At 43.9% G+C, this 22,570-nt stretch overlaps 1 protein-coding gene across 2 annotated transcripts; it reads left to right on the top strand.

Moving 5' to 3' along the window:
* Positions 1-21,169, top strand: LOC133664774 (E3 ubiquitin/ISG15 ligase TRIM25-like). 2 transcript variants are annotated; one of them, XM_062069675.1, is made up of 7 exons: positions 1-25; positions 287-421; positions 1,165-1,785; positions 3,541-3,636; positions 3,711-3,944; positions 17,338-17,476; positions 20,265-21,169. In XM_062069675.1, the coding sequence occupies exons 3-5, from the start codon at positions 1,213-1,215 to the stop codon at positions 3,834-3,836; spliced, it is 795 nt and encodes a 264-aa protein (XP_061925659.1). In that variant the 5' UTR covers positions 1-25; positions 287-421; positions 1,165-1,212; the 3' UTR covers positions 3,837-3,944; positions 17,338-17,476; positions 20,265-21,169. The 2 variants fall into 2 exon arrangements, with proteins under 2 accessions (XP_061925659.1, XP_061925657.1); XM_062069673.1 differs by lacking the exon at positions 1-25 and having other exon boundaries at positions 260-421.
* The last annotated feature ends 1,401 nt before the right edge of the window (positions 21,170-22,570 follow it).

The following is a 22,570-nucleotide window of genomic DNA, read 5'->3' as shown; positions in this document are numbered from 1 at the left end:
GAGTCTTTGTGTGTGAATCAAGGAGGTAAATGTCTATTTTTGTGTAGTTAATGTAATCCATGGAGCGGTTCCCCAAACAGTCTGTTGAATATCAAACTTGAAACTAACTCACTTAGGTCCACTTCCTGTAAAGTGTAACTTCTGTCTTTAATTGTTTCTGTTTCTTTTGCCAAGGATCAATACACTACAGTAATCACAATTGTTTTTCAAGCCTGCATCAAAACGAAACAGAAACTTTACTCTAGGGACAAACAGGTCTGACTTGAAAATCCATGTTGGAATCAAGGAGGTGAACATCTATCTGCGTGTTGCTGCTTTTGAACTTCTAATCCTGGGGACGCTTCGCCAAACAGTCGGTGTGGTTGGAGTCCAATCTGTTGAATATCCAACTTGACTTTAACTTCACTTCGGTCCACAAAGCGTAAGATCTTGCTTGAATTTTTTCCATTTCTTTTGCTCTGCATCTATGTGATATGTTTTACGTACTGTATCTATTATCAATATTTAGATTTACTATCTAAAAAAGATTTAATTAATCCAGAACACATTTTCTGACTAGTGATGTCATCCAGCCCCCCCACCTTGTCACAATCTCCCCAAACGTGTCATCTCAGGGCATTCAATCATTTTGGAAGAGGTTTCGCCGCTCATCCGAGTAGGTTTCATCAGTACGTACTCATAAACTTACAATGGTCAGATCTAGTCCAGCGGCTGGTGCCAAAACCCCAAATATTTATACCCCATAAACCAGAAGGATGTGCCTGGGCAAGGATGGTTTCGGCCAAACAATACCTCAATGCTAACAAGAGTAATTTACACTTCAACGACTGTCGTTGGCTTTGACAGTTAGGGTTGTTAGTTTGCATTAAAACAGTTGTTTTTCTCACCACAATAGGGCGAAACCATCCTTGCACACCCTACTGGTTTTGGAGTATAAATATTTGGGGATTTGGCACCAGCCGCGGAAATAAACTAACCAATCTAAGTCTATGAGCAGGAACTGATGAAGCCAACTCAGATGAGGGGCGAAACGTCTTCCAAGTTTCCAAGTTTGTGGAGATTGTGTCTAGGTGAGGGGGCTGGATGACGTCACTAGTCATAAACTGTATTTTAAAATACCTTTAAAACCCGTAATGGTGTGACTATGATATTTGCAATGACAAGGGGTTCCGAAGAACTTCACACAGGTCCCCTCCTGCACCTCTTTGAAGGATGGCTCATGGCGGGGTGGTCTTGGACAAAGACCAGTTCAACTGTGCGGTGTGTCTGGACTTCCTGAAGGAGCCAGTGACCATTCCATGCGGCCACAGTTACTGCTCGGACTGCATCAGCAGATACTGGGACGATGTTGAATGCGACGTGAACTGCCCTCAATGTCGGCAGACTTTCAACCCGCGGCCGGTGCTTGGCCGAAGCATCTTACTGGATGACGTGGTGGGAAGATTTAAGCAAAGTGGACTCCAGGAGGCCTCTGCGGGTCAAACTCTGGCGGAGGAGGACGACGTGGAGTGCGATGTTTGCCCGGAGAGGAAGTTCAAGGCGGTCAAGTCGTGCGTGGAGTGTTTGGCCTCGTTTTGCGACCTGCATGTTCAGCTGCACTACCAGTCAAACGAGCTTAAGACACACACGCTAATCACAGCCTCCACGAGGGTCTGTGGTCAACACAACAGGCTGCTGGAGTTCTACTGCCGCACGGACAAGCAGTGCATCTGCCCGCTGTGTGTCATCGACCAACACAAAGGCCATGACGTCGTGATGGCGGAGGTGGAAAGACAAGAGCAACAGGTATGCTAATCATCATAATAATCAAAACATCTCCATTCACACGAGTCACCCGTCATCACAAAGAGCATGCACACTGAATAAGATCCCTTCTTACATCACGTTTGGCAAATGAAACCTCTTCTTTAAAGTAAATCCTCCAGTTAACAATTTAAAAACTAAATGCCGAAAACAAACACAAAATGTTGCATCATTACGATGAAATTTAACAATGCTACATAATTTTTTTCTCTCTTTTTTGCTCTGTCATTATTATCATTATTATTATGCAATCAATCAAACAAAGTTTATTTGTATAGCCCTTGATCACAGTGTGATGTTGACAGCCATACTCTTGCCGGCTCTCACCCTAAAGTTCTTTTAAGTGACGTAAAAATGCTATTGAAATGTAACAATGTTGTCCAGTTATATATCAATCAATCAATCAATGAATGTTTATTTATATAGCCCTAAATCACAAGTGTCTCAAAGGGCTGTACAAGCCACAACGACATCCTCGGTGTCGAGTGGGTCTGACATAATATTGTGAAAGTCCAACACATCAGCGAAAGTCCAGTCCATGGTGGGGCCAGCGGGAACCATCCCGAGCGGAGACGGGTCAGCAGCGTAGAGATGTCCCCATCCGATGGACAGGCTAGCGGTCCACCCCGGAGCAGAGTAGAAAAGAAAAGAAAAGAAACGGCAGATCAACTGGTCTAAAATATATATATATATATATATATATATATATATATATATATATATATATATATATATATATATATATATATATATATATATATATATATATATATAATATATATATATATATATTTATATATATATATATATATATATATATATATATATATATATATTTATATATATATATATATATATATATATATATATATATATATATATAAATATATATATATATATTATATATATATATATATATATATATATATATATATATATATATATATATATATATATATATATATATATATATATATATATATATATATATATATCCCTTAAGGGGGGGGGGGGGGGTGTACTGTCATCATCCGTTGCTTGGATAATAATTTGTTTAGTTTTGTATTTCCATAGTTCTTGATTTAGTTCGGTTTCAGCACCCTGGTTTGTTTCTTGGTTGCCATGGCTGCTGATTATTGTCACCTGCCTCTGATTAGTGGTCGGGAGGCTCACCTGCTCCTGGTCACCAATCAGAGAGCTATTTAATCCTGCCTCTCGCCACACTCTGGTTGGCTGTTTTGTTTGTTTCTGTGGTTTTCCTCACTTCTTGCGCCTGCTTTTGGCTAGTCTTTGGTTAAGCCTATACCCTAGCTTCCCGTGCAATCGGCACACTTTTCTATTCTTGTTTTCTTGCCTGATTTATTAGAATAAATATTTTTTTCCTACCTGCAAGCTGCTGAATTGACCTGCGCATAACCATGCGACCCCGGTGTAACAACATGAGAAATTACACCTAATATAAAACACCAATATAAATATTCATGATTTAATTGGTTGCTATATTTAGGGAGTATTTTAAAGCCCTTTAGATACTTTTAAAAAAGCAACTTTCTTAATTTTCAGGTCTTACAATGATGTCATCCAGCACCTGAATAGATTGCAGTTCTCTAGGAACACTTTTGTAGACCACTCGTACATAGGATGAGTTAAGGTGCTTTGATGAGGCAGGAAGACCACCCTGGTGTCATGAAGGGTTTCTTTTGGCTTGATGTGTGTTGAATGTTTCATTGTCTCCAGAATCAGCTTGGTAAGATGAAGCACGACTGTCAGGAGAACATCCAGCAGGCAGAGAAGATGGTTGAGGAGGTCAAAGCAAACATCTCCTCTGCCAATGTAAGACCAAACAACCCTCGCACACTTTTTGGGTTAAATGCACACACGTCACAAACGTCCCGGTTCTCTTGAAGGACTATACCTGGCAGCTGACGAAGACGAGTGCAGAACTCTTAAAGAAAATGACCAGCTCCTTGGAGGAGAAGCACTTTGAGTTGTGTGACGTTATCAACAACAGGAAGAAGCTGTATGTCAGTTAGGTCGAGCAGTCGCTGGAGAAGGCAAACATTGCGCTCAAGGAGCAGCAGAGGATGTGCGCCAAGCTTGACAAGTTGGCGGAAACCGTGAACCATGTGGACTTTCTCCAGGTTAGGACTGAAACACGTAATAGATGTCATATATCACATACAACAATGTAATAGATGTCATACATCACATGCAACAATGTAATAGATGTCATATATCACATACAAACCCCGTTTCCATATGAGTTGGGAAATTGTGTTAGATGTAAACATAAACGGAATACAATGATTTGCAAATCCTTTTCAAGCCATATTCAGTTGAATGCACTACAAAGACAACATATTTGATGTTCAAACTCATAAACTTTTTTTTTTTTGCAAATAATAATTAACTTAGAATTTCATGGCTGCAACACGTGCCAAAGTAGTTGGGTGGGGGCATGTTCACCACTGTGTTACATGGCCTTTCCTTTTAACAACACTCAGTAAAGGTTTGGGAACTGAGGAGACACATTTTTGAAGCTTCTCAGGTGGAATTATTTCCCATTCTTGCTTGATGTACAGCTTAAGTTGTTCAACAGTCTCCATTGTGCTATTTTAGGCTTCATAATGCACCACGCATTTTCAATGGGAGACAGGTCTGGACTACAGGCAGGCCAGTCTAGTACCCACACTCTTTTACTACGAAGCCACATTGATGTAACACGTGGCTTGGCATTGTCTTGCTGAAATAAGCAGGGGCGTCCATGATAACGTTGCTGGGATGGCAACATATGTTGCTCCAAAAGCTGTATGTACCTTTCAGCATTAATGGTGCCTTCACAGATGTGTAAGTTACCCATGTCTTGGGCACTAATACACCCCCATACCAAAAACATGCACCTGGGGATAGGCTCCTCTCACCTCCAAAAACATGCACCTGGGGATAGGTTGATTGGCAACACTAAAATTGGCCCTAGTGTGTGAATGTGAGTGTGAATTTTGTCTGTCTATCTGTGTTGGCCCTGCGATGAGGTGGCGACTTGTCCAGGGTGTACCCCGCCTTCTGCCCGAATGCAGCTGAGATAGGCTCCAGCATCCCCCGTGACCCCAAAAGGAACAAGCGGTAGAACATGGATGGATGGATGGACCATCACAGATGCTGGCTTTTCAACTTTACGCCTATAACAATCCGGATGGTTCTTTTCCTCTTTGGTCCGGAGGACACGACGTCCACAGTTTCCAAAAACAATTTGAAATGTGGACTCGTCAGACCACAGAACACTTTTCCACTTTGTATCAGTCCATCTTAGATGAGCTCAGGCCCAGCGAAGCCGACGGCGTTTCTGGGTGTTGTTGATAAACGGTTTTCACCTTGCATAGGAGAGTTTTAACTTGCACTTACAGATGTAGCGACCAACTGTAGTTACTGACAGTGGGTTTCTGAAGTGTTCCTGAGCCCTTGTGGTGATATCCTTTACACACTGATGTCGCTTGTTGACGCAGTACAGCCTGAGGGATGGAAGGTCACGGGCTTAGCTGCTTACGTGCAGTGATTTCTCCAGATTCTCTGAACCCTTTGATGATATTACGGAGCGTAGATGGTGAAATCCCTAAATTCCTTGCAATAGCTGCTTGAGAAAGGTTTTTCTTAAACTGTTCAACAATTTAGGCGGAAGAAGATGGATGGATGGATGTTCAACAATTTGCTCGGGCATTTGTTGACAAAGTGGTGACCCTCGCCCCATCCTTGTGTGTGAATGACTGAGCATTTCATGGAATCTACTTTTATACCCAATCATGGCACCCACCTGTTCCCAATTTGCCTGTTCACCTGTGGGATGTTCCAAATAAGTGTTTGATGAGCATTCCTCAACTTTATCAGTATTTATTGCCACCTTTCCCAACTTCTTTGTCACGTGTTGCTGGCATCAAATTCTAAAGTTAATGATAATTTGCAAAAAAAAAATGTTTATGAGTTTGAACATCAAATATGTTGTCTTTGTGGTGCATTCAACTGAATATGGCTTGAAAATGATTTGCAAATCATTGTATTCCGTTTATATTTACATATAACACAATTTCCCCACTCATATGGAAACGGTGTTTGTACAACAACGTAATAAATGGCATATATCACATACAACAACGTAATACATGTCATACATCACATACAACAATGTAATAGATGTCATATATCAATCAATCAATCAATGTTTATTTATATAGCCCTAAATCACAAGTGTCTCAAAGGGCTGTACAAGCCACAACGACATCCTCGGTACAGAGCCCACATAAGGGCAAGGAAAAACTCACCCCAGCAGGACGTCGATGTGAATGACTATGAGAAACCTTGGAGAGGACCGCATATGTGGGTAACCCCCTCCCCCCTAGGGGAGACCGAAATCAATGGATGTCGAGTGGGTCTGACATAACATTGTGAAAGTCCAGTCCACAGTGGATCCAACACATCAGCGAGAGTCCAGTGCATAGTGGGGCCAGCAGGAAACCGTCCCGAGCGGAGACGGGTCAGCAGCGCAGAGTTGTCCCCAACCGATGCACAGGTGAGCGGTCCACCCCGGGTCCTGACTCTCGACAGCCAGCACTTCATCCATGTCCACCGGACCTGTGCAACTCCCCCTTTCACAAGGGAGAGAGGGGAGCAGAGGAGAAAAGAAAAGAAACGGCAGATCAACTGGTCTAAAAAGGGAGTCTATTTAAAGGCTAGAGTATACAAATGAGTTTTAAGATGGGACTTAAATGCTTCTACTGAGGTAGCATCTCAAACTTTTACCGGAAGGACATTCCAGAGTACTGGAACCCCAATAGAAAACGCTCTATAGCCCGCAGACTTTTTTTGGGCTCTGGGAATCACTAATAAGCCGGAGTTCTTTGAAGGCAGATTTCTTGCCGGGACATATGGTACAATACAATCAGCAAGATAGGCTGGAGCTTGACCGTGTAGTATTTTATACGTAAGTAGTAAAACCTTAAAGCATACTTGCCAACCTTGAGACCTCCGATACCGGGAGGTGGGGGGTGGGGTGGGCTGGGGCGTGGTTGTGGGCGGGGGCGTGGTTAAGAGGGGAGTATATTTACAGCTAGAATTCACCAACTCAAACATTTCATATATATATATATATATATATATATATATATATATATATATATATATATATATATATATATATATAATGTATAAAATACTTGACTTTCAGTGAATTCTAGCTATATATACATATATATATTTATTTTATTATATAAATAATACATTTTGCGAGGTGGCCCATAATACTGGGCTGTGAACGGTGCTGCGCTGCCGCCGCCATGTGCTTCACTCTCCGTTCATGATGAGTATATCATTTCGGCCACCGTGTTCAATGGAAAAGTCTGTGCTACAAAATGTACAGGCAACATACATACACCTTCCCCTTCGAACTGTCCTGGATGAACTGAAAATCTTGTTTCCATTCGTTTTGGAACTTGCAAGCGTATTTCTTCATCTTGCTCGTCGATGGCGTCGCCATGTCTGTAACTTCCTCGTTCTTCTGCTTCGTCTCCTTGTTGTGTGCGCAGTTGTGCACTCTACTCTCTAAAAGCCGTAGATGTTATGACGTCATTGGGCAGGCAGGCAAGCTGTTTATATTGTGGGAAAGCGGACTTGAGAACAGGCTGTCCCCACTCAGGTCCGCATTGAGCTGGAGGGGGCGTGGCCTCCAGCTCCGGCTGAATACCGGGAGTTTGTCTGCCGGGAGGTTATCGGGAGAGGCGCTGAATACCGGGGTTGGCAAATATGTCTTAAAGTCACATGTTAAGTGCACAGGAAGCCAGTGCAGGTGAGCCAGTATATATATATATATATATATATATATATATATATATATATATATATATATATATATATATATATATATATATATATATATATATATATATATATATATATATATATATATATGTATATATATATATATATATATGTATATATATATCCATCCATCCATTTTCTACCGCTTATTCCCTTCGGGGTCGTGGGGGGCGCTGGAGCCTATCTCAGCTACAATCGGGCGAAAGGCGGGGTACACCCTGGACAAGTCGCCACCTCATCGCAGTATATATATATATATATATATATATATATATATATATATATATATATATATATATATATATATATATATATATATATATATATATATATATATATGTATTTATGTGTATACAGGTATAAAGGTATATACAGTATAGGTGTAATATGATCAAACTTTCTTGTTTTTGTCAAAAGTCTAGCAGCCGAATTTTGTACCAACTGTAATCTTTTAATGCTAGACATAGGGAGACCCCAAAATAATACGTTACAGTAATCGAGACGAGATGTAACGAACGCATGAATAATGATCTCAGCGTCGCTAGTGGATAAAATGGAACGAATTTTAGCGATATTACGGAGATGAAAGAAGGCCGTTTTAGTAACACTCTTAAAGTGTGACTCAAATGAGAGAGTTGTTTTAGTAACACTCTTAATGTGTGACTCAAAGGAGAGAATTGTTTTAGTAACACTCTTAATGCGTGACTCAAACGAGAGAGTTGTTTTAGTAACACTCTTAATGTGTGACTCAAACGAGAGAGTTGTTTTAGTAACACTCTTAATGTGTGACTCAAACGAGAGAGTTGTTTTAGTAACACTCTTAATGTGTGACTCAAACGAGAGAGTTGTTTTAGTAACACTCTTAATGTGTGACTCAAACGAGAGAGTTGTTTTAGTAACACTCTTAATGTGTGACTCAAACGAGAGAGTTGGGTGGAAGATAATACCCAGATTCTTTACCGAGTCGCCTTGTGTAATTGTTTGGTTGTCAAATGTTAAGGTGGTATTATTAAATAGATGTCGGTGTTGAGCAGGACCGATAATCAGCATTTCCGTTTTCTTAGCGTTGAGTTGCAAAAAGTTAGCGGACATCCATTGTTTAATTTCATTAAGACACGCCTCCAGCTGACTACAATCCGGCGTGTTGGTCAGCTTTAGGGGCATGTAGAGTTGAGTGTCATCAGCATAACAGTGAAAGCTAACACCGTATTTGCGTATGATGTCACCTAGCGGCAGCATGTAAATACTAAAGAGTGCAGGGCCAAGAACCGAACCCTGGGGAACTCCGCACGTTATCTTTAATAGTCCGAGGTCACATTGTTATGGGAGACACACTGCATCCTGTCAGTAAGATAAGAGTTAAACCAAGACAAGGCTAAGTCTGCCATACGCTCTAATAAAATATTATGATGGACGCTATGGAAAGCGGCGCTAAGATCAAGAAGCAGCAACATAGATGACGCATCAGAATCCATCGTTAGCAATAGATCATTAGTCATTTTTGCGAGGGCTGTCTCCGTAGAGTGATTTGCCCTGAAACTGGATTGAAAAGGTTCACAGAGATTGTTAGACGCTAAGTGTTCATTTAGCTGCTGTGCAACAATTTTTTTGAGGATTTTCGAAATAAGCGGAAGGTGGGATACCGGTCGGTAGTTTACCATGAGGTCAGGATGGAGGATAGGTCTTTTGAGCAGAGGATGAATAACCGCTTTTTTGAATGCTAGGGGAACAGTGCCAGAGGAAAGTGATAAGTTTATAATATTTAGCACTGATGGACCTAATAATACAAACAGTTCCTTGATAAGTTTCCCAGGAAGTGGGTCAAGTAAACATGTTGTTTGTTTTATCCCACTTACACTCCGTAATAATTCCTATAATGTTATTTCATCAAAAAGAGAGAGACTATTTTGGAGGGTGGTATCCGTCGTATATACAGTCGTATCTGTGTTAATAGAACCCAGTTGTAGCTGGGATGCGTTGTCTTTAATCTCCTTTCTAATGAGTTCAATTTTCTTATTAAAGAAATTCATAAAGTCATCTGCCGAGTGGGTGGAGCTACTGGGAGGAGTACCTTGTTGGGTTAGCGATGCTACTGTACTAAACAAAAATTTAGGATAGTTTTTGTTGAGGTGGATGAGATTTGAGTAATATTTAGCTTTAGCTAAGGTAAGCATGCGTTTATAAGTTATTAAACTATCATTCTATGCTTGATGAAAAACCTCAAGTTTAGTCGCGCGCCATTTGCGTTCCAGCTTTCTACATGATAATTTATGAGCTCTAGTTTCTTCTGTAAACCATGGGGTGCGCCTTTTAGGGGCCCTTTTTTGCTTTAGCTGTGCTATACTATCAATGGTTTTGCGCAGGGCATCGTCAAAGTTGTTAGTGAGGTTATCAATACAGCCGTCATAATTTGGGAATGGTGCCATTACCGAAGGCAGTAGGTCAGCAAGAGTCATCGTTGTGGCAGCATTGATGTTGCGGCCGCTATAGCAGTTATTATTATTATTATTAGCTTGTTGACAATGAGTCAGAACTTCGACTTTTATAAGGTAATGATCGGACATTACTTTAGTATACGGGAGTATCATAACTTTGGAGGTAGTGACACCCCTGACAAGCATTAGATCTATCGTATTGCCGTTGCGATGCGTGGGTTCATTTATTATTTGTGTAAGACTACAGCTATCAGTTATAGTCTGGAGCGCCACGCACTGAGGGTCCGATGGGGTATTCATATGGATATTAAAGTCCCCCATTATGATTATATTGTCGGCGTGCGTCACTAGATCAGCAACAAACTCTGACGATTCACTGATAAAGTCCGAATAGGGCCCTGGGGGGGCGGTAGATAACAGCCAGGTCGAGAGGTAGCGGTGTGACAGACCTCATAGTAAGCACCTCAAACGATTTATATTTATTATTTAGGTTAAGGGTAAGGTTAAAGTTTTCATTGTATATTAGTGCGACCCCCCCCCCCCCCCACCCCTTTTAAGAGGACGGGCAATATGTGCATTCGTATAATTAGGAGGAGATGCCTCATTTAGCGCAAAAAAATCGTCTGGTTTGAGCCAGGTTTCGCTGAGACCAATGACGTTAAGATTTTTGTCTCTAATGACCTCATTAACTAATAACGTTTTGGGAGACAATGATCTAATGTTTAAAAAGCCCATATTATAGGTATTGGGCTGTTTTGACAAGTTTTTGTTGAAATTATCCGTAGTAGCAATATTAATAATGTTGCGTTTATTATACGTTGTGCACTTTAAATAGTTTCGACCATATCTAGGAATTGATATGACGGGAATTTTCTGATTGTTTGCTTGGTGCTGCGATAAACTGAACGCATCATAGAATGCATGTCCACCTCTGACACAGTCACAACAGAAAAAATATTATGTGAGTTGTGTATTATTCTAAGAGAATTGCTATGCGTACATGGATTATCCAGCCTGGCGCTGGCTAGTGCTAGCTTAACTGACTCCTCACCCGGACTAGCAGACTCTGTAATTGCCTGTGACCGGGCTTGCTCTAGTGTAGTTAGTCAAGTGTGACTCAAAGAGTAGTCTATGTTCCTAGACAGGATGCTGGCGCCTTCCTGGTTAGGGTGAAGGCCGTCTCTCATCAGCAAGCCTGGTTTGCCCCAGAAAGAGGGCCAATTATCAATAAACGTTAGTCTCTGTTGTCTACAGAAGATAGCCAGCCACTTGTTAAGCGAGACTAATCTGCTATACCTCTCATCATTGTCATGATCCGTGGTCCGGATCATGTTTAGTTTAGTTATGTTCTGTTAGTTTTGGACTCCCTCAGTTCCTGGTTGCACTTCCTTGTTTGAGTTTGTCACCATGGTTGCTTATTATTTTCACCTGCCGCTTGTGTTCCCAACGCGCACCTGTTTGCCATCACTGACACTATTTAAGCCTGCCTTTCTGTTCACTCGTCCTGGCTTCCTTGTTTGCGGGAAGCAACAATCACTTATGTTTTTCATGTCCTAGACTCTGTGCTAAGGGGTTTCCTTAGCTTTCCGTGCGTTCGGCACACTTTTCTTTTGTTTGTTCTGTCTGTTTGGTACGGTGTATTATTTATTATAAATAAACCATCTCTTACCTTTACGCCTTCGTCCGGAGTTGTCCGTGTTGCGACCCCCACGTGACAGTAGGAAGCCAGCAGACAGTTCCTTCGCCCCGGACTTCGAGGAGATGGAGACGCGCTGGCGAGGAAGTAAGCCAGCCAAAAAGGCTTTGTTTCGCCGCCAAGATGTGTCGTTCCCCCAAACTCCTCCTCCGGACAGCAAGTCGCCACAAACAGCCCAGTCTTCCTCCCCTCAGTTGTTTGGTAATCCTGTTACACATTTTGACAAAAATTTTTTAGATTGGGCTGCAAGCCAAATTAACTCTAAATATGTCACTCCATCCACTTTGGATGACGTCACTCCGCCCACTTCCGTTGACGTCACTAAACCGGTGCGCGGAGATGACATCACTCCGCCGGCATCTTCAAGGGAAGTCACTGATAAGAATTTTATATTATTGCCTTCTGTCTCCCTTGGTCAGCCACCTCCTAAAGACTTTATGCCAAAAATAAAGCATAATCAGAACAGTTTTTTGAACACTAGGTCTAGTAAATTCACCTGATTTTTGGACTCCGCCCCCTAAGGACTTTAGCCCCGCCCATGTCAGTGACCTTTCCCCTCGTCCTCCCAAACAACCTCGGGTGGGGGGGTGGGAGAAGACTTTCTGGACAATTTAAAGGGGAGGAGTCTACCCCCCTCCTGACCTCCCGCCACCCACCCTTAAAGACTGTTCCGAAGCGCATCTGGTATCCGCCCCTTGAGGGGGGGGGCTGGGGCCGGGAGCTGTGCTGGTGAGGCTGCTCGGCTGCGCCCAGCCAGGCAGCAACCTCTATCCCGGCCGCCGCCACCAGTCTTTCAGCCTGCCAAGCCGCAACCTCCGGCCCGTCCACCACCACCAGTCCATTGGCATGCCAAGCCGCAACCCCCAAGTAGACCACCTCCGCCATGCTCATGGCCTGCAGACGCCCCCATCATCTCTGGTGGGCTTGCAGACGCCATCATCATCTCCAGTTCCTGTTCCTGCTCCTCGGCTAGCTCCTGTTCTTGCTCCTCGGCTAGCATCTGCTCCAGTTCCTGCTCCTCGGCTGGCTCAAGCTCCAGTTCCTGCTCCTCGGCTGGCTCAAGCTCCAGTTCCTGCTCCTCGGCTGACACCTGTTCCTGCACCTCGGCTGAAACCTGTTCCTGCACTTCGGCTGACACTCCAAGCTTCGCCTCCTGTACCTGCACCATGCCAAGCTTTGCCTCCTGTACCTGCACCACACCAAGCTTCGCCTCCTGTACCTCCTGGACTCCGAGATGGACGGTCGCATCCTCTTTCGCTCAGGCTTGAGAACAAAATCAACTATTCGGATGATCCCACACTTCCTCCTTTTTCTACTGTGGATCACGGATTTATATTTTAAACCTCCTCGGATACTTTACCCTCTTGAAAATGAGAGTCGGGAACGCGAAATGGACATTCACAGTGACTTTTATCTCATGGACAATACATCAGCGAAGCACTTTAGCTTCAGAGCTAACGTGATAGCATTGTGCTTGACTGCACTTCGAAACAAAAGAAACATGCCCCTGACTGGAAGGATAGACGGAAGGTCAACAATACTACTTTTACTTCTACTATCAGGAGACACTGAACTCAACCCTGGACCTGTAACCACACGGTTAATGTTGTCCCGCCTGGCGAAGCCTAGCAATGCTACTGCTAGCGACGCCATTGAAGCTAACTTAGCTACGGGACCTCTTATCGGCTCATCTCAACTCAAGCTCACCTGTGCTCCAGCAATCGGCGGCTCGACGGAGGACTTCGCCCCGTTCATCGACACGGTCGGCGGCTAGGCGGCGGCGGTGGAGGACGACCCAGACATCGGTGAAGGCAGCGACCCGGCGGCAAACGGCACGGCGACCAGCGCGGCGGCGGCGGTGGAGGACGACCCAGACATCGGTGAAGGCAGCGACCCGGCGGCGAACGGCACGGAGACGAACAGCGCGGCGGCGGTCAACGAGGTGACTGTCGACATCGACACCCCGGTCTGCAGTGGAGACGGTGTGGCGGGGGTCCACGCGGCCTCTCCCCGGTCCCTGACGGTCAAGGACGCGGTGTCTGGACCCACGGCATACACAGGATTTAGAGGCGCCTTCATACATCCATTTTCTTTATTTTCTTTGTCTTCAAACGGACAAAACCCCGCGAAAATGAAACCACCCCACAACCCCCCACCCCAAAAATTACATTAACGACAAAATAGAAGAAAACACAAATAAGCCACGTGAGCTCTGGAAAATTCTCAACAACCAGCTTCCTGGTTGCAGCCAGAAACTTAAAACCATCAGCATCAAGGAGGGTGACTCCCTCATTACAGACAAAATGGAGGTAGCAACCAGACTTAACACCTTTTTCACCAGCACTGTGGTCGCTTTGGTGTAGAACACATTAAAGCCTTCTACAGAAAGCTAGGAGTATCCAACAATGATTTCAAATTAGAAATGGTCACAGCTGATGAGGTGTTTAAAAAATTGAGCGCGCTCCACCCAAACAAGGCCACCGGCCTTGATAATATTCCCTCCAGATTCCTCAGGGACTCTGCCTCCATCATTGCCCCAATCATCACGCACATAATAAACCTATCAATTACACAAGGCCAAGTACCAAAAGATTTTAAGATAGCAAGAGTAACTCCCCTCTTTAAAAAAGGAAGCAAATTGGAACCTGGCAACTACCGACCTGTTTCTATTCTCAGTTCCATTTCGAAAGTAATGGAGAAAATAGTTTATGAACAGGTTCGATAGTTACCTTGCCACTAATAAACTCATGTACGAATTCCAATCTGCCTTCAGAACTAACCACTCCACTGACACATGCTTTCTCTATCTGAGCGACCACATCAAACATGAGGTGGACGCGGGAAAATACTGCGGCATGGTCATGCTGGACCTTCAGAAGGCCTTTGACACCGTTAACCACGCTATACTGTTGGATAAGCTCAGAGCAATCGAATTGAACAAAACCTCATGGAGCTGGATGCAATCTTACTTGGAGGGGAGGGAGCAGGTGGTAGAGGTGAACAGCACCTGTCCCCCCCCCCCCCCCTCAGTGAGCTGTGGAGTCCCCCAAGGCAGTATATTGGGGCCTTTACTGTTCCTAATATACATAAACGACTTGTCATCGGCATGCGACTGTGAATTGTTCTTGTTTGCGGATGACTCTGCCTTGCTGGTATCAGACAGGGACAAGTCACAGGTGGAGAAAATCCTCAGTGCTGAGCTCTGTAGAACTTGCACCTGGCTCGCTGACAACAAGCTATCCATACACTTGGGTAAAACGGAATCCATCCTATTTGGGTCCCACATCAACCTTAAGAAAGTCAATGACTTCACTATAAAAGTGGGTGACATTGTTATCACCAGGAAAGATGAGGTCACCTAACTAGGTTCCATTCTAGAGGCAAATCTTTCCTGTGATAAAATGGCAACCAAGGTAATCAGAAAGGTCAACCAACGAACAAGATTTCTCTATAGAATCTCCTCTCTGGTCAACAAAAGCACCATGAGGATTCTGGCGGGAACTCTCGTTCAACCCCTTTTCGATTACGCATGCACCTCCTGGTACCCTAGCAACTCCAAAACCTTCAAATCTTAACTCCAAACATCCCAGAACAAGCTAGTCAGATTACTTCTAGACCTCCACCCCAGATCCCACCTCACTCCTACCCACTTCTCCAAAGTGGGCTGGCTCAGGGTGGAGGACAGAGTAAAACAACCTGCACTGAGCCTAGTCTATAAAATCCGCTACACCTCCCTGATACCGAAGTACATGTCAAACTACTTCCTTAACGTAAATGACCGCCATAACCACAACACCAGGGGGAGCTCCACTAACCACGTTAAACCCAGATTCCGAACTAACAAAGGTCTGAACTCATTCTCTTTCTATGCCACATCAATGTGGAATGCACTCCCAACAGGTATAAAAGAAAGGGCATCTCTATCCTCCTTCAAAACCGCAATAAAAGTTCACCTCCAGGCAGCTACAACCCTAAACTAACACTCTCCCCGGATTGTTAATAATCAAATGTAAACAATCAAATGCAGATACTTTTTCTTATGCCTTCTGATCTCTCTCTCTCTCTCTCTCTCTCTCTCTCTCTCTCTCTCTCTCTCTCTCTCTCTCTCTCTCTCTCTCTCTCTCTCTATGCCCACTACTTGCTGTCCATATCTTACCAAGTCAGACCTACACTGTTCCAATATCCATTTCTCTGTTCTCAATTGTTGATGACTGATGATAACAACCAAACCTAACCCCCCCTCCACACCCCGGATTGTAAATAATGTAAATAATTCAATGTGATTATTTTGTGTGATGACTGTATTATGATGATAGTATATATCTGATAGTATACACAGGTATCTGTATCATGAATCAATTTAAGTGGACTCCGACTTAAACAAGTTGAAAAACTTATTCGGGTGTTACCATTTAGTGGTCAATTGTACGGAATATGTACTTCACTGTGCAACCTACTAATAAAAGTCTCAATCAATCAATCAAACCACGCCAAGCTTCACCTCCTGTACCTGCACCACACCAAGCTTCGCCTCCTGTACCTGCACCACGCCAAGCTTCGCCTCCTGTATCTGCACCACGCCAAGCTTCGCCTCCTGTACCTGCACCATGCCAAGCTCCGCCTCCTGTACCTGCACCACGCCAAGCTTCGCTATCTGTACCTGCACCACGCCAAGCTTCGCCGCCTGTACCTGCATCACGCCAAGTTTCGCCGCCTGTACCTGCACTACGCCAAGACCCAAACCAAGACCCAAACCAAGACCCAAACCTAGACCCGAACCAAGACCCTCCATGCCAAGACCCTCCATGCCAAGACGCTCCACGCCAAAACCCTCCATGCCAAGACCCTCCAACTGCTGCGGCGTCCACGCCTGACTCGTCTGCTGCGGCGTCCACGCCTGACTCGTCTGCTGCGGCGTCCACGCCTGACTCGTCTGCTGCTGCGTCCATGCCTGACTCTTCTGCTGCTGCGTCTACGCCTGACTCGTCTGCTGCTACGTCCACGCCTGACTCGTCTGCTGTTGCGTCCACGCCTGACCTGATGACGCCGACGCGCCCACTTTCCCGTCGACCACGGATGTGGCCGCTCCCTGGTCGTCCGCCTCGCCAAGTGCGCCCACCTCCCCATCGGCCACGAATGTGGCCATTCCCGGGTCGCCCGCCTCGCCTGCTGCAGCGGGCGTTCCACTCGCAGCCGCCACTTAACTTGTCCTCGGTGGATTCGGGGACATTTGGCGTGGCGACCCACCGCCAAGTCCTCCCTCCGCCCTCCCGTAACTTTTGACCATGCTTGGTTTTTGTCTTTTTTTTGGGACATCTGGGATCTGTCCTTAAGGGGGGATCTGTCATGATCCGTGGTCCGGATCATGTTTAGTTTAGTTGTGTTCTGTTAGTTTTGGACTACCTCAGTTCCTGGTTGCACTTGCTTGTTTGAGTTTGTTACCATAGTTACTTATTATTTTCACCTGCCGCTTGTGTTCCCGACGCGCACCTGTTTGCCATCACTGACACTAATAATTTAATTCTTCTCTGCCGGCAGAAACTTCCGTCCCTGAAAGCCTCGTCTATGTCCTCACTTCCGCCAGACACCACCTTGACCGTTAACGAAGATGTGAGCGTCTACCAGGAGTTGATGTTGGAATACTACAAGAAAGGATTCAATGACATTTATAAAAAAGGTTTACTTGTGTCTTTTTTATTTGATTTTACTTTGTAACATGGTAGCAACACAGCATCAATCACACAAATACATTTAATTGGACAACGACAAACATAAACACCATACTTTTTCACAAGTGACCTTAAAATACAAATACATTTAATATATTTTGAAAAACCTTTTTTTTAACTCTTGGGAATATTTTTGTCATATAAGTAACTCTGTATTCTGTTTTTATTTACCATTTACACAACGTGACAACTTCACTGCTTTTGGCTTTTGTAATTATTTCATCCCCTACTTCAATCAATCAATCAATCAATGTTTATTTATATAGCCCTAAATCACAAGTGTCTCAAAGGGCTGTACAAGCCACAACGACATCCTCGGTACAGAGCCCACATACGGGCAAGGAAAAACTCACCCCAGTGGGACGTCGGTGAATGACTATGAGAAACCTTGGAGAGGACCGCATATGTGGGTAACCCCCCCCCTCTAGGGGAGACCGAAAGCAACGGATGTCGAGTGGGTCTGACATAACATTGTGAAAGTCCAGTCCACAGTGGATCCAACACATCAGCGGGAGTCCAGTCCACAGCGGGGCCAACAGGAAACCATCCCGAGCGGAGACGGGTCAGCAGCGCAGAGATGTCCCCAACCGATGCACAGGCTAGTGGTCCACCCGGGGTCCCGGCTCTGGACAGCCAGCACTTCATCCATGGCCACCGGACCTATGCAACTCCCCCTCGCAAGGGACAGGGGAGAAGAGGAGAGAAGAAAAGAAACGGCAGATCAACTGGTCTAAAAAAGGGGGGGTCTATTTAAAGGCTAGATTATACAAATGAGTTTTAAGATGGGACTTAAATGCTTCTACTGAGGTAGCATCTCTAACTGTTACCGGGAGGGCATTCCAGAGTACTGGAGCCCGAATAGAAAACGCTCTATAGCCCGCAGACTTTTTTTTGGCTCTGGGAATCACTAATAAGCCGGAGTTCTTTGAACGCAGATTTCTTGTCGGGACATATGGTACAATACAATCGGCGAGATAGGCTGGAGCTAAACCGTGTAATATTTTATACGTAAGTAGTAAAACCTTAAAGTCGCATCTTAAGTGCACAGGAAGTCAGTGCAAGTGAGCCAGTATAGGCGTAATATGATCAAACTTTCTTGTTTTTGTCAAAAGCCTTGCAGCCGCATTTTGTACCAACTGTAATCTTTTAATGCTAGACATAGGGAGGCCCGAAAATAATACGTTACAGTAATCGAGACGAGACGTAACGAACGCATGAATAATGATCTCAGCGTCGCTAGTGGACAAGATGGAACGAATTTTAGCGATATTACGGAGATGAAAGAAGGCCGTTTTAGTAACACTCTTAATGTGTGACTCAAACGAGAGAGTTGGGTCGAAGATAATACCCAGATTCTTTACCGAGTCTCCTTGTTTAATTGTTTGGTTGTCAAATGTTAAGGTGGTATTATTAAATAGATGTTGGTGTCTAGCAGGACCGATAATCAGCATTTCCGTTTTCTTAGCGTTGAGTTGCAAAAAGTTAGCGGACATCCATTGTTTAATTTCATTAAGACACGCCTCCAGCTGACTACAGTCCGGCGTGTTGGTCAGCTTTAGGGGCATGTAGAGTTGAGTGTCATCAGCATAACAGTGAAAGCTAACACCGTACTTGCGTATGATGTCACCCAGCGGCAGCATGTAAATACTAAAGAGTGCAGGGCCAAGAACCGAACCCTGGGGAACTCCGCACGTTACCTTGACATAGTGACTTATTGGGTTAATGCAAACCAGTAATTATAACCTGCAAATAATGTGCCCTTGTTGAGTGTCGGTGCTGTCTAGAGCTCGGCAGAGTAACCGTGTAATACTCTTCCATACCAGTAGGTGGCAGCAGGTAGATAATTGCTTTGTAGATGTCGGGAACATGGTGGGTCGTGATAACAATATGCAGACGACAGCGGGAGGCAGGGTGCAGGTAAAAAGGTATCTACGCCAACAATAAACTAAAGGCAAGTGCCACTAAGAAAAGGCATTGAAGCTTAGGGAAGGCTATGCAGAACGGAACTAAAACTGAACTGGCTGCAAAGTAAAGAAACACAGAATGCTGGACGACAGCAAAAACTTACAGCGTGTGGAGCAGAGAGTCGTTCTCTGCATTTAATTACCATGAAAAAGTAGCATTTAATTGAACGTACGACTATGAAGTAACATTTAAGTGAAAGTACCATTAAAAAGTAACATTTAAGTGAAAGTACCATTAAAAAGTAGCATTAAAGTGAAAGTACCATTAAAAAGTAACTTTTGAGTAAAAGTACCACTAAAAAGTAACATTTAAGTGAAAGTACCATTAAAAAGTAACATTTAAGTGAACGTACGACTAAAAAGTAACATTTAAGTGAACGTACCACGAAAAAGTAACATTTAAGTGAAAGTACCATTAAAAAGTAACATTTAAGTGAAAGTACCATTAAAAAGTAACATTTAAATGAAAGTACCATTAAAAAGTAACATTTAAGTGAAAGTACCATTAAAAAGTAACAATTAAGTGAAAGTACCCCACATCTGCAGTCCCCTCTAAGGTTTCTCATTGTTCCATTGGGTTGAGTTTTTCCTTGCCCTGATGTGGGATCTGAGCCCAGGATGTCGTTGTGGCTTGTGCAGCCCTTTGAGACACTCGTGATTTAGGGCTATATAAGTAAACATTGATTGATTGATTGATTGATTGATTGATATCACGAAGGCTTTGAAAGGCCTTGACTCTTGTTTGATGACTCAATTTATTATTACAACACAGGAAATGACTTGTTGCCGGAGCCGGAGGTGACACAGAGTACTCCTCCAGAGTCCGAGAAGTGTCTAGTACAATGAAGCACCTTCTTCTGATGGATGGAAAACGAAGAGTCATCAAAACAAAGACTTCAGGCACCCCTGTTTCTGTGTTCCTTTTTGCCATGGATGCTGATTATTTACACCTGCCTCTGATTAGTGGTCAGGACGCTCACCTGCATCCGGTCACTAATCAGAGAGATATGTATTCCTGCCTCACGCCATACTCTGTCTGGCAGTTTTGTTTGCTACACCCAACAGGTTATTCTTGCTTCTAGTTCCCGTGTTGGCTAGTCCTGGTCTAAGCTTTTCTCTAGCTTCCCGTTCCTGTTTTAGTATTCTTGCCTTGTTATGGTAATAAACCATCTTTCTTACCTGCGGATCGTCAATGATTGTTGAGAAGAATCATTTTATTTTTGATTTTATTGTGTTGCCAAACATCACACTGAATATTAATAGAAAAGAATAACGTACAACTCCAAACCAACGACACTTGAAATAACAATACACACTTCAACACACAAATTCAACACATGCATTAAAAAAAAGGACAAACAAAATTGAATGATATCAATAACAGTATCAATAATAATGATAATATGAACATCAATAACAGTGAATAAGAACTTTAAACAACAACAAACAAACGAATCAAAGACCAGAAGGCGGGCTCACATTACACCAGTTTTAAAATCTCTGCATTGGCTCCCCGTGTGTGTCAAGATCAATTTTAAGGTTTTGGATATTATTTTGTTATGTACTGATATCAATACCAATTTACTGGATCGGCTGTTGTCTAGTATGTGCACTTTTCTTCTTTCGTCGCAATAAGAAACTTATGTTTATGTATCATAACATTTTATGTTGAAATAAAGCCAAAAATGAAATTTTTCGTGGTCCCCTTTATTTTAAAAAGTATCGAAACATATTTTGATAACGGTTGTAAAATTTTGATATCAGGACATTCTTGGTACACACTATTTTTTTTTTTTTTTTTGCACACGCTGTTTATGGCGTCCTGTTTGGATCTTAGTGGATCAGGCCCTAAGTGTTGATTGCATGACAGTACCATTAAAAAGTAACATTTAAGTGAAAGTACCATTAAAAAGTAACATTTAAGTGAACGTACGACTAACAAGTAACATTTAAGAGAAAGTACCATTAAAAAGCAACATTTAAGTGAAAGTGCCATTAAAAAGTTACATTTAAGTGAAAGTACCATTAAAAAGTAACATTTAAGTCAGTCAGAATGAGGAAATAACAACTTTCGTGTCAATCTGTCATTTTAGACATTGTTTCTATCCATCCATCCATCTTCTTCTACTTATCCGAGGTCGGTTCGCGGGGGCAGCAGCCTAAGCAGGGAAGCCCAGACTTCCCTCTCCCAAGCAACTTCATCCAGCTCCTCCCGGGGGATCCCGAGGCGTTCCTAGGCCAGCCGGGAGACATAGTCTTCCCAACGTGTCCTGGGTCTACCCCGTGGCCTCCTACCGGTCGGGCGTGCCCGAAACACCTCCCTAGAGACCAGATGCCCGACCACCTCATCTGGCTCCTCTCCATGTGGAGGAGCAGCAGCTTTACTTTGAGCAGCTTTACTTTGAGCTCCTCCCGGACAACGAATCTTCTCACCCTATCTCTAAGGGAGAGACCCGCCAGCTGACGGAGGAAACTCATTTGGGCCGTTTGTACCCGTGATCTTGTCCTTTCGGTCATAACCCAAAGATCATGACCATAGGTGAGGATGGGAACGTAGATCGACCGGTAAGTTGAGAGCTTTGGCTTCCGGCTCAGCTCCTTCTTCACCACAAAGGATCAAAACAGGGTCCGCATTACTGAAGACACCGCACCGATCCACCTGTCGATCTCACGATCCCCTCTTCCCTCACTCGTGAACAAGACTCCGAGGCACTTGAACTCCTCCACTTGGGGCAAGATCTCCTCCCCAACCCGGAGATGGCACTCCATCCTTTTCCGAGCGAGAACCATGGACTCGGACTTGGAGGTGCTGATTCTCATCCCAGTCGCTTCACACTCGACTGCGAACCGTTCCAGTGAGAGCTGAAGATCCTGGCCAGATGAAGCCATCAGGACCACATCATCTGCAAAAAGCAGAGAGCTAATCCTGCAGCCACCAAACCAGATCCCCTCAACGCCCTGACTGCGCCTAGAAATTCTGTCCATAAAAGTTATGAACAGAATGGGTGACAAAGGGCAGCCTTGGCGAAGTCCAACCCTCACGCATTGTCGACTTACTGCCGGCAAAGCGGACCAAGC

This window comes from Entelurus aequoreus, linkage group LG14 (genome assembly GCF_033978785.1).
Source record: "Entelurus aequoreus isolate RoL-2023_Sb linkage group LG14, RoL_Eaeq_v1.1, whole genome shotgun sequence".
Taxonomy (NCBI): domain Eukaryota; kingdom Metazoa; phylum Chordata; class Actinopteri; order Syngnathiformes; family Syngnathidae; genus Entelurus; species Entelurus aequoreus.
The sequence above is the reverse complement of the archived record's forward strand: the minus strand, read 5'-3'. Positions and strand labels throughout refer to the sequence as shown.

Bases quoted from the DNA above. Each gene is read 5' to 3' on its own strand.
- LOC133664774 (XM_062069675.1), top strand. From the start codon at position 1,213: ATGGCTCATGGCGGGGTGGTCTTGGACAAAGACCAGTTCAACTGTGCG. The intron at 1,786-3,540 runs GTATGCTAATCA...CATTGTCTCCAG, and splicing joins TGGAAAGACAAGAGCAACAG to AATCAGCTTGGTAAGATGAA. The intron at 3,637-3,710 runs GTAAGACCAAAC...GTTCTCTTGAAG, and splicing joins CAAACATCTCCTCTGCCAAT to GACTATACCTGGCAGCTGAC.